Consider the following 12,681-nt stretch of genomic DNA (forward strand, 5'->3'; position numbering starts at 1 on the left):
AAAGGCCTCTTTTCGGCAGCCCAAAGGGCGGGAAACGAGGACCTTTGGTCCCGGTTGGTGGCTCCAACCGGGACAAAAGGCGGGCATTGGTACCGGTTGGTGGCACCAACCGGTACCAAAGAGGGGCATTGGTACCGGTTGGCGCCACCAACTGGTACCAATGGACCCGTCTAATTTTTTATTTTCTGCAACTGTTTTTTAGTGGATTATTTTTGCAGCTGTTTTTTTAGTCCCACCTTGCCAAGGGAGAGGCACTCGCAGCTGTTTATAAGCCCTGAGTGCAGAGACGATGAAGAAGAGGCTTAATGCTCACCTGCACGTTGGTTAGCTTCAAGCCTTGAGGAATAGGGTAGACTGCACAGAGCTATGTGCAGTGCAGTTGACACTATTCTGAAAGACTTGAAGCAAATTAACGAGCAGTACGCCTCTTTTTTATTTTTAATGACTTATTTTAATAGTTATGATTAACTTAACTAAAAATGAGCATAGATGCTTATTTTTAATGACTTATTACAATTCAGAAATAAATAAAAGAAAAAATAGTTGTGATTAACTTAACTAAAAAATGAGCATAGATGCTTATTTTTAATGACTTATTACAACTCAGAAATAAAAAGAAAAAATAAATATAGCAAAAAAGAAAAAAATATATATAAAAAACTACTCAGAAATGAGCATAGATGCGCTTATAGAGAAAATTAGACCTAAATTCATAATAAATTTTTACTAACTTCAGAGAAATTCAATATGAATTTAGGTCAAATTTCCTGTATAAGGGCATCTATTTTCACTTTGAGAGCAGCTCAACAAGGCAAAGAGGGAGGGGCTTATAAACCGGTGTGAGCCCCCTTCGGTTGACGAGGTGGGACTAAACTCTGGCCGCAACAAGGACCAACACTTTAGTCCCGGTTGGTGGTATGAACCAGGACTAAAGGACAGCCTTTGGTCCCGGTTCGAGCCATCAACCGGGACCAATGGTGGTGGCCCAGGAGCGAGGCGCATTGGTCCCGGTTCGTCCCACCAACCGGAACCAATAGGTCCAGACGAACCAGGACCAATGGCCCACGTGGCCCGGCCGGCCCCCGGGGCTAACGAACCGGGTCCAATGCCCCCATTGATCCCGGTTCTGGATTGAACCGGGACTAATGGGCTGACCCGGCCTGGATCATTGCACCCTTTTCTACTAATGATTGTGTCACCACAGTTGTTTCTCAATAAAATGTGAACCATCCAAAGGAAATTTATTATTAAAGCTTGTAGCAAACCACCTGTGTAAGGAAGGTTTCATTGTTTATCAGTAAAAAACAATTTGCAAAGCTTAATCAAACACATAAAGTTAAATTGCAGAGTAGAAAAAATTAAGGAACTAAATGGCACATGCTAGGAAAATAGGAAGGCACATCAAGGAGGTATATATCATAATTAATAGGAAGGGTATTTTTTTCAAAGTGGAGAGAGGGGTCCTTCATTACAATTGTTCATTCAATTCTTGGATCGTTTAAGCAAACAAATCTGATGAAACAATATAATAATATTAACATGTATACTCACATTATATCCTCTTATGAACATTTACTCAGACATAAACTCTCATGATTATTTGAGTAAACATATATAACATCAGCGACCAAAGAGACGTGCACCTTATAGAATGCATGTCATGTAGGCAAACAACCCAAACAGACACATTACTTATACTTAGGACAGTAAATTTGCGTGCTTTGGTCGTCACTGATTCCATACATATAACTCAAAAAAGGAATAATGCCACTGTTTGACTTTTAGTAGAAAAGGTGAACAGGGAAGCATTCTAGTCAGGTAACCGGTGGTCAGACTGAACAATTTTACGAACTGGGGAATTGAGGAACCGATCCTTTGGTTCAGAACCATCTCTTACTATTTTAGTCAAGGCACATAGAGAACCAAAATGCAGCTATTATTAAATTTCCCACCAGCCACAATGGCAACTACAGTTCGCCGTCTATATGAACCAGTTATAATCACTAAAATATCATGGATCCACAACAAACTAAGAAAGAGATACCTCCAAATGGAGAAGGCAATCTCAACAAGACAGTTCGAAGGAAATAACACATCAATACTACTAAGAAAACGAAGATTGGTAACTGCAGTGCATGTATTGCAGTAGTACATTGAGCACCTGAGACAGTAGCCGAATCCCAAGGAGAAGTAGCCACGCACCCAACAACGACCCTGGCACCAAACTCTAACCTGTCAGTACTATAGAACACATTGACACTCAATTCACAGCACATAAATAATTAATACATAGTCACAAGTCAAAGATATATTTCAGTGTTACCAAAGCCATTTTCAGAAGCAAATACCAGCACTTTAAGTATACTGGAACAAAAATAAACCAAAACTAAAAAAACTACTAACTAATGTGGTCGAAAAACACCAAATACTGATCAATGATATGTACCCACCTTATTTTACTAAATCTTCCACTACCAAATGTGATGTTAAATATCAATTGATAATCACTAATTTGTATCTGCATAGTATCATGATAAAAATGAAATACCAGATCAGTTAGAGAACACAATTATGCAAACTACTGATAAGAAATCTGTAAATATTTGTGATCAGTGTATTTTTAAAATAAAGCAAATGCACCCATCTTATCTTTCTTATGTAGGTCGTGCCAGTTTTAAGCGAACTCTTTGACATCTTCCATATAAAAAAATGTAAGTGCAACCTTTATATACGACTGGCCAATGTAAAAAGAGGTCAATAATCAAGAAGTAATGAAACATCGGTCATTTCAATTCACAACCATAAAATAAGCTTGTTCATTTCTAGAGGAAAATATATAAATCAACAATCAGATAGAGCAAGGCTGGCCTTTTCAAAGTTGCGCTCTAGCCACATAATACTAATACGGGGCATTTTGTTTTTGATAATCTACTAATCTATAGGGTAAGAATGACATTCTTTGCCCCATGAGCATCAGATAGAGCAAGATCATTACCTAAAGAGCTCACTCCCACTGCTATACATCGAACCGTAGGTTGATAAAGAATAAATTTATCTTTCCTATACAGAAATATCCATCCAACACAAAGTATAACCTCTCATGGGAATAGTTTATGTCTGGAATATTTGGACTGATGTCATATTTATGAATTCATGATCAAAGCTTAAATGTCAGTCTACATCTACGTAGTACATGGATGAAAACAGGGGAGCATACCTCAATATCATTTCAAGTATACTAACAGAAAATAGCTGCCCATTATATTAGAATTTATGTATAATGAATAAACTGAATTTGTTATTTATTTTACAGAAACAGTAGAGGATATCCATATAGAGCAAGACAAGTAAAGTTGCTGATCTGAGATAATATGTGCATAGATAGTATAATAAATGTTCGCTTAATGCATTCATCAACGGCTAGGGAGACCAAATCATAATAACCTAGGCAGACCACACCAAACAACAGAGGCCAATGAACATGCCATTCTTTCTATTCTCTTTCAGAAGCATCAATCCAACACAAAACAAACCGAACCCTTCGTTTTTTCACATGTCACTCGACAAAGAACATCATTTTCCAGCAAGCAAACATGAAGGTGCCAATTAAAAACACAAGACTAAACAGACACGAGCCAAGTGGACCAATCCAAATGCACCAGACCAATCCAAAAGGCACATGTCCTGACCTCTTCCCAAAATTAAAAGCATGTGATTTTCCACTCCAGTTCACAATTCATAAGCAGATCACAAAGTATGCCTAGTGTGTAGAACAGTCATGGAAATGCAACCAGCTATGCACCCAGCACTACATCCTTTTTTTTATTGATCCTAATTTTTTTGTATATGCAAATGAGCCAGTGTATGCCACACATCATCTAATCCCCTCCCCATTTTGCAAGCAACATGACCTATCCTCGAATGTCTCTGCAAACAGCAACGGCAACCTGCACGACGGAAGATGGAAGGAGCAGTGGTGAGAGAGGGAGAGAGGCTAAGTAAGGTCAGCACAACGAAGGGGAGTGGCACTAGCAGAAGGAGGCTCAACTCACCACGATGCCCTCGTCAGGTAGAACAGCGACACGAGCGGCTTCGCTTGGCCGGCGGGAATGAGAAGGGCCAGGTCGGGGCAGATGGGCGACAGATCCGGGAGCACAGCAGGGACCATGGCATCGTCCTCGCCGCTGGCCTCCTTCCTACAGAGACGAGACCATGGCGAGAGAGGGACAGAAAGAGAGAGGAGAAATCCGTGGAAGAAGGGGGAAGAGGAGAGGGATCCGGTGCAGTGCCTCACCATGGCTGCTTGGTCCCCATGCTAGGGTTTGGGGTGTCGCCGTCCACGGCTGCAGCTGGGTCGGACCCCCCTCCATGGCCGACCTCGAGGACGGTGGCGGCTCAGGTCGACGACGGCGCGTCGATCCCCCCCCCCTGTGGATTTGGGCGCTGCATCACCACATCCTCCTCGCGCTCCGGGAGCGGGCGCTGGTTCCCCTTCTCGCCCCTGCGCACGAGCGTGCGGTGCGATGGCGGCCGGTTGGGCGAGAAGACGACGACGGCGGGTCTGGGAGGCGCGGGTAAGGTTCTAGGGTTTGGAGGGAGAGAGAGAGGCGAGGCGGGAGGAGCTGGCTGCGGGGGAGGAGTGCGGGAGGGCGGCGGCGGCTGCGCGAGTGCGGGAGGAGCGACGGCTAGGTCACGCGCATGTCGCTATTGGATATTTTTCCAGCCATGTGAAATGACGAAAATGCCCCTGTGGGGGCGCCGGAATTACGCGTGGTGGCACGAATGGGGTGAAACTATTCATTGCTACAGGGCTCCTCTGTGATCCAACAGCCCAGGTCATCAGAAGGCTCGATCCGACGGCCTAGATCCGATCAAGCGTTTCGATCCAACGGCCAGGGATCGCGAGCGGCTGAGGAGGCGGGAGGATGACTGGAGATCTTATTTCTCGATGCTCATCCAACAGCTTGCATTGGCTCTCAAAGGTGTGGACGGTGGACCTATCACCCATCCACTCATTAATGGATTTATCCATTGCATTACTTGTCGATTTTGTAAGAAACACCTTATCTTTACAGGCTCCTGAAGATTTGACGAGGAACCATATCCCTGCGTACGACATGGATCAACATGCTAGGCATGAAAGGCTCCCTATCGTCCGTAAGGCTTACGCGCGGCAGTTCAGAAAAGACTTTACCCTCTTCCTGAAGCTGAGAGCCAAAGAATTGGTCCCAGGAGGCCGGATGGTTCTTTCCCTTGTAGGGAGGTGTTCTGATGTAATCGCCTCCAATTTCTTTCACATCTGGGAAACCGCAGCTCAGATTCTAAGTGTTATGGCCTCAGAGGTACATCATTATTTTTTCTTCTTCTCCTGCATAGCATTCTATCATTCGCTCATGAACGCTCCCTATGGTATGGTTGACAGGGTGTCATCGCCATGGAGAAATTTGATTCTTTCTACATTCCTATGTATGGACCCTCTGCTGAAGAGCTGAAGGAGATCATCGAAGAAGAGGGCTCATTTTCTATCAGGGATATGCGGGTGTATGATCCTACGGCTGATATGGACAGAGCGCTTTTCACCCCTAGCTGGTTGGTGAAACAGAAGAGAGCCATATTTGAGCCGATAATAGTCGAGCATTTTGGAGCAATCATGGATGAATTTGTGAGGGTCATGGAAAGGCGCTTGAGCCTCGAGGGAGGCATGCAGGACGATCATGCCAGAACCTCGCGAGCTGTGCTGGCTGTATCCCTTGCAAAGGCATGATGATCAGGTACTACCCTGCTTACGGTACGCACCACATTCATTGAGGCAGCAATATGTGCTGCTTCACCCTGTAAACTGCATTCTGTGGCGTTCCGGTATTCATGGATGCACAAGCGATTAATAAAGCGCGAACTATTTTCCGCAAATAAAATAAATAAAGAGGGAACTATCATGTATATAGAATAATAGATTAGCAAATGTTGTTGCCCGCCAACTCGCTCCATCTCTCTCTAGCAAGGAAAGGAACATACACTTTGCTCAAAGCAAATTGAAAGCTATAATAAGTATTCAATGGGACTGACGAAATGTATCAGATATATTCAACCTTCTACTCCCTCCGTTCCAAAATATAAGTCTTTTAAAATGTTTTAATAAGAACTACATATGTATGTATATAGACATATTTTAGAGTGTAGATTCACTCATTTTGATTCATATGTAGTCCGCATTAAAATCTCTAAAAAAGACTTGTATTTAGGATATTCAACCATCGTAATTCCAGCTATTAAGATGAAAGAATCCGATTTTTATTTTTACAATAGTTGCATAAAAGGCCGGCGCAGTTCATGTTTCCATGAGAAACTAGCAAACAACAGAAAAATAAATAAATTATACAGCATCCACAATGGCATAGAGGGACACGCTACCTACATCTGCAGGCGAGCAGAACCAAACCTCTAGAGGCCTGCCGACGCGGTCACTCGTTAAAAATAGGAATAGGAGGCAAACATGACTGTAGGGAAACAGCAACCGGGGGTTCATCTAATCACATGTAAATCATCCAATGGTGGTCATCAAAATTGTTCAGACTGGTCTAGATGTATGAATCCCATAAACTGAAACCAAATGAAGGGGAGGTTTGGGGACGTCCGCCACGTAAGACTCTAATGACACAAACCCACCCAAAAACCCCTCTTCCGCCGCGTCTGCTCACTCTTCGCATTGTATTCATGCCAGTCAGAGTGGACGTGACTGAATGTGATGGCTTCCCACGTGCATTCGTGTCAGCTGCCCAACCGTCCACCTGTCTAGCATTCACACCGGCATGGCGAACAAGAAGCCTACTCCGACTGCGCGCATTCAACCTGATGCTCCACCTGCCAAGGCTATCTAAAGATGGCCAGCAATACCTCAAAATCCTACACTCCGAGCACCTTCTCCCTCCATTCCAGTTGCCTGCTGACCACCCCACATTCGTCCTTGTCTGTCGTTCGCCATTGCAATGGCCAAGACCTCTCATGGCTGGTGGAGTCGTGTCGCCACACCACTGAGGATCAGTGTCAGGCCCTCATCGCGGCTGACTAAATTTTGAGCTCTCCGAAGCAGAGCTTGAATGTGTCAGGGATGCAGGAGGAGGAGGAGGAGGAGGAGGAGGAGGAGGAGGAGGAGGAGGGCCACCCTACAGCGATAGCGGAGATCATCATGGAGGAGACCCGGGATGAGGATCAGGCGCCCACTTCGGTGCAAGAGCTGATGACGTCCGGTTTCACCCTACTGTAGGCAAAGAAACACTACAACAGCTTGCTAGCGGAGGCGGATCAGGTGTCGCCGGTGTCGGCGTCTATGGTCAGTGCTATGATCACTGGGCATGCACATTGCTATGATTAGTGCATCACTCAATTCAATGACGTTTCTATGATCAGTGCACTCATCGGATCAGTGCTATGATTAGTCGGCTTGCACATTGCTATGTTAGTGCACTGATCAACGCGATGGCCATAGCTATTATCGATGTACTCATCATAGCACTAGGCATTGCTCAGATCAGTGCTTAGTTGTGCAGTGCAACGGATTTGCTCACCCTTCTCTACTGAACTGCATGGTGATGAAGCCTGAGTGGGATCAAGCCTGTCATGAGGCCCTAGTCATCGAAGGCACGGAGGACATCGAGGACTTGATCACCGAGAACCGATGGCTAGCAAGGATTGACTTGCCGGAAAGAAGTGAGGAGGTTGCCAAGTCACTTCCCAAGACTGGCCGCCTATCGAGGATTGGGCATGAGCCGGCAACATCGATGCCACATCGATTCTATGTGCAGATCTGGGACACTAAAGATATCGCCATGCTCGTCGTCCCCACGACTTTTCAATCTGTGAGGCAAAAGTGGATATATGTCCGCCCTCCACGCGTCGTCAAGCTCTCCACCACAAGTGGTGTGAGTACTTCATCTTGGTCTAGGACTTCAAGGACGAGCTAGTGTTGGGGCAGGTCAGCAGTACTTCTCCCGAAAGCACAAGATCAAGCCCGGCCCGACGACATTGTCGTCGTCACGTTGTCAAGCCTAGCAACCTCGTCCTGAAGGTTCAGATCTATGACGTGAAGAACTCCACAATCTGCCGCTATAAATGTCATAAGCGCGTCTGTCAAGGGCCATGTAACCTAGACCAGGTGAACTAAAGTTTTGTGAAGTTAGTAGTCATATTGGTGTTTGCTGAAACGATCCATATTTTGCTCAGGAAACACCCTGATGATGTTGTGCAGGGGCATCCCTAGAAACTCATGTTGCATGTTTATGTGTTGTGTGTTAAGCTATGAAGTGTGGTGCATAGTGGTGGTAAGTTTACCAGATTTGAAAGGGGTGAGCAAAACAACACATTGCACATAACGAAACATCTATGATTTGCATATGCTCACCCCAGAAGCATACATGCAGGCGACCAAACACCATGCATAAAACTGCTTGGCGGTGCGGTGCAGGCGACCAAACTATGACATGTTTTTTCCTGTATCCGCTAGTTGAGCCACAAACACAAATAGCCAAGAAATGGTGCAGGCATCCAAACAAGCCATATCTGTCTATTCTGCCTAGGTGATTATTTGTATGCCAAAAGATAGGTACCAGGAGAGAATTGAAGGATCTTCTTGTACTTGTGGTACAACAATCCCCGGTTGTATGGTGAAAGGCCCAAATCCTTAAGATATGTTGTTCTGGAAGGGGTAAACGTTTCCAGCAAGACGACCGGTGCGTATGCCACGTCCCTTCCATGGGCCCGTCCTAATGCCCCGCCCACTCCCTCAGCCTTATCACCGCTTATGGCGCGCTCTCTCCCCCTCCCTCCCTCTCTCTCTACCACGCACCTAGTCTCCTCTGCAAGCACGCACCTCCCCTTCCCCTCCTGCACCAAGCTCCGCAAGGGAGCTGCAAGGCCGCCCGTGCGCCAACCCTCTTTTGTTGGAAGGGATGATGCGACTGATGCACGGCGAACAACGACGTCACCAGCACAGATATGAGCCCAGCGCACCGTCTCCACGTCACTGCTATCGTGCTGCTACAAGCATCAGATGATGACACACGATCTAGTGCTGGGAGATGCTACATGCGCCAATGACCGATGCTGTAAGCAACGACGACGGGTTCTACGAGCAGCAACGGCACCACAACAAACTGCAACCGGCAAGCTGGCGAGCTACAACTGGCACCATGATATGTTGTGATGGGACATGCCCACGAGTTGCAATCTTCTTCGCCACGAGCTACAATCGGCTCCACGGGATGCTGGGATGGGCAAAACAACAAGCTACAACCATCTCGGCAGCAAGCTGCAACCGGCAAGCTAGCGAGCTAGAACTGGCACCATGTTATGCTGGGATGGGACATGTCTACAAGCTGCAAGCAGCTTGGTCACGATCTACAATCGGCACCACATGATGCTGGGATGGGCATGACGATAAGCTACAACTGGCTCGATCGCAAGCTGCCACTGGCGAGGGGAGTTGCGAAGGCCGACGACCTATGACACTGAAACTGATTACCCGCGATGCTTAGACCGTGAGTTGGCATCACTTCAGTCGGCTATCCCAGATGCTAACAACCGTCGGAGCGTGTGAGTTGGGACTGGCACCACCAGATGCTACGATCGACAACTGGGAATGCTACAACAAACAGGGAAGGGATATGCGACCGGCTACCACGGATGCTGCAAATCGTCGGTGCGTGGAAGCTAGTACCAGCACGGCCGGATGCTGCGATTGGCAACTGAGGATGCTACAACTAGGGAGGGGAAGGGGTATGATGGGATCGGATATAGCAATCGCTGCATGCAACACCGTGGTGCAAGCCGACGGTGACGAGCCGAGCGATGTTGGTGGCAGTGACGCTACTAGCAATGGAGGTGTCTGCAACCAACTATGAGGGATGCTAAGGCCTTGCAATAGCCATGACCAGCGGTGCGCCCACGACCCTCATGCGCAATGGCGAGGTAAAAGGCGGTGAGCCACGGGTTGTGAGGACGGCCGTCCACGACCTGCTCGTTGGGCGAGGTGGGAGGCGTGCGGTGCGGAAGAGAGGAGGAAGACGCGTGCGCGATGAGGAAAGTTAAAACAGGGAGGAAATGTGATTCAACGATTAGAATGCAAGGCATTGGACGGCGCTGGGGTCACCGATATGGATTTCGGCCGATCGGCCGGTGACTAGCAGCACCGTACTGGAACGGCCCAAGATTTGCCATGTTCACCTACTAATTAAATCCTTATTAAACTCTCAATGGTTTACGGAAAACATGAACATATACATAATATGTCCAACAAAGAGTAAATCCCTTTGAATAAGATGTGTAAATCATAGTACCAATGTTAGTTTGATTCCAGTGGGTAACGAGCAGCTAGCAGAGTGCTGTGCTCCTCTAGAGTGGAGTGCTGTGCTCCATAACGAGATACGCTGACAGAAACGGTTGGAGACACACATGGTTCCGCGAAACCAGCTCAGCTCTGCTTGCCGTCATTGCCGCCGCCTCCTCCGTCGGTGATCTCCACCTGCGGAATGGTCTGCGCGGTGGGTCGGGAGAAATGAAAGAGTGGTGAGCCATGAGCGTGCATTGCGTCGAACAGGTTGCGGGCATGGGGAAAGGTACGGGTGGATGACAGAGACTAGTGTACCATGTCGGGCTTGTAGACGTTGTGGACGACGGAGGCCCCCGCAAGGAGGGAGACAACCACGACCACCGATGACCAGGCCAGCGATGGCGTTCCCGTCGGCAGCCGCCCGCCCCCAAACTTCCTGCCGCCGCCGTCTAAAGCATTAAAGAGAAAGAAAAAACAAAGGCTTAGGCGCGCAGGCCTGATCAAGAGCGGCTATGCTCAAACAGAGGTTACTGGAGCTGGCTCACACCATGGCCATCTCACTGGATTTCCTGAACTTGAACGGCGGCGCTGTTGTAGCTTGAGGTGACCAGCAGACAGACATGGTCGACACCGGGCTGTTCGCCGCGCCTTTGTTCCTTGGATCGCTCTTCTTCGTCGGGGCCGGTGTGCTCTCTTTATCATGCTTTCCAACTTCTTGCGGCGCCTCAGGATCCGGTTTCTTCACGCGGGAGTAGTTGAGGTCGACGAGCAGCCGCCTCACCAGATTTCTCTTGTCATCTTGGTAAGAAGGCACGGTGAGCCCTGATTGGAGGCAGCAGAGATGCTGATACTCGATCTCGATGTCGTCCAGCGTGGCTTCAGCTTGGTGAGGGAGTCCCCGTTGGCAGCCGCCCGGCGCCCGCCGGCGTTCAACTTTGCTAGTTCTCATCCGCTGATCACGGTTGATCAGGCCTTCTGGGCCGTGAGAAGCCCACTCTTGCTTGTGATCCTCAAAAAAGAAATGTAAAACATGCTGGGTTGGCACGGGTGTGCGAGGGCGGACACGAGCTGTAGGTCTGTCTCAAAAAAAAAACAGCTGTAGGTTAACACACAATTTTTCCTTTGGTTATTTCTAATTTTTTCTCTATTTTCAGAAATGTCCTAGAAAATATACCTTGATAAATATCTTCAGTAAATGTTGGCATATTTCTATTGTTTACTTTTTAAATAAGTGTTCACATATTTAAAAATGTTCATGTAATTTTATAAGTGGTTAAAATCAGGTGATTAAGAGGTGTGTAGATTTTTCTGAACACTGATAAACTATTTGAAGATCATGATGGATTTTTTTAAAACGTGATGAACACTTTTTAATGTACATGACATACCTTTTCCTAATTGTTTTTAAAACCATTATAAATTCATTTTCAAAAAAATAAGAGAAATCCATTTTTGAAACGCACGATGAAAATTTTCTAAATACAGCCTGACCATGTTTTGAATACGCGATGAACATTTTTGAATGCTAAACGTGGTGAATATTTTCTAAATACGCCCTGACCAATTTTTGAAATAAGCGATGAACATTTTTAAATTGATGATGAACCTTTTCTATAAACATGATGAATAATATTATTAAATACATCAATTAAAAAAATACATGATGAACATTCTCTAAAACATGATGATCACTTTCAGAATATATGTTGAACATTTCATTGAAATATGAGCTGAACATATTAAAAAACATGATGAGCTCTTTTGAAAAACAGTTTGCACATTTTATAACATACGCAAAGGAACGGGAACTGAAAGAAAAGAAAAGAAACTTAAATATAAAAAGGAAAATGGGAATAAAAAAAGGAGAAGAACGTCTTTTTAATACATGAAGAAAAATTTTGAAACACACAATGAACACTATTTAAGTACACCATGAATATTTAAATACACAATGAATATTTTTAAATGATTGATGAACCTTTGTAAACACTTAATGGACTTCTTTTATACATGATGAACAATATATCTGAATACACAATGGGCATTTCTTTTAAATGTTTACATTTTTATATATGTTTTGAACATTTTTAAAATAACATAAAACAGTAAAAAAAACTTGCACATTTTAACATATATAAGCGACAGAAAAACTAGGAACAGAAAAAAAAGGATAAGCAGTGTAAAGAAAAGGACAATAAATTAGAAAAGTTTTCACCTTATTTTACAGAAAAAGTTATGTATACATAAAAAAAGTGCATGTAATTTAATGCGAAATCAAGGAAACAAAGAAAGGAAAGAAGAAACAAAATCAGGAAAATGTAAAATTTGAAAGAACAACCCCGCAAAAAACAATATTG

The 12,681-nt window shown here is 45.4% G+C and overlaps 1 protein-coding gene and 1 long non-coding RNA gene across 2 annotated transcripts in view; one reads left to right on the forward strand and one right to left on the reverse strand.

The window, feature by feature from the left end:
• The window catches only part of LOC119278467 (anthranilate O-methyltransferase 3-like), an 11,666-nt gene extending 5,902 nt beyond the window's left edge, over positions 1 to 5,764 (forward strand). Inside the window, exons 3-5 of the mRNA XM_037559818.1 lie at positions 4,952 to 4,982; positions 5,076 to 5,342; positions 5,423 to 5,764. Of these exons, the coding sequence (XP_037415715.1) occupies positions 4,952 to 4,982; positions 5,076 to 5,342; positions 5,423 to 5,764 (640 nt within the window). The remainder of the gene's footprint in view (positions 1 to 4,951; positions 4,983 to 5,075; positions 5,343 to 5,422) is intronic.
• Positions 1,083 to 4,653, reverse strand: LOC119278469. The gene is made up of 4 exons (XR_005137811.1): positions 4,295 to 4,653; positions 4,053 to 4,196; positions 2,451 to 3,947; positions 1,083 to 2,214 (listed from the first exon to the last, which is right to left on the reverse strand). It is a non-coding gene; the product is annotated as an uncharacterized LOC119278469 (long non-coding RNA).
• Positions 5,765 to 12,681: the final 6,917 nt, after the last annotated feature.

Source organism: Triticum dicoccoides, chromosome 3B (genome assembly GCF_002162155.2).
Source record: "Triticum dicoccoides isolate Atlit2015 ecotype Zavitan chromosome 3B, WEW_v2.0, whole genome shotgun sequence".
NCBI classification, from domain to species: Eukaryota; Viridiplantae; Streptophyta; class Magnoliopsida; order Poales; family Poaceae; genus Triticum; species Triticum dicoccoides.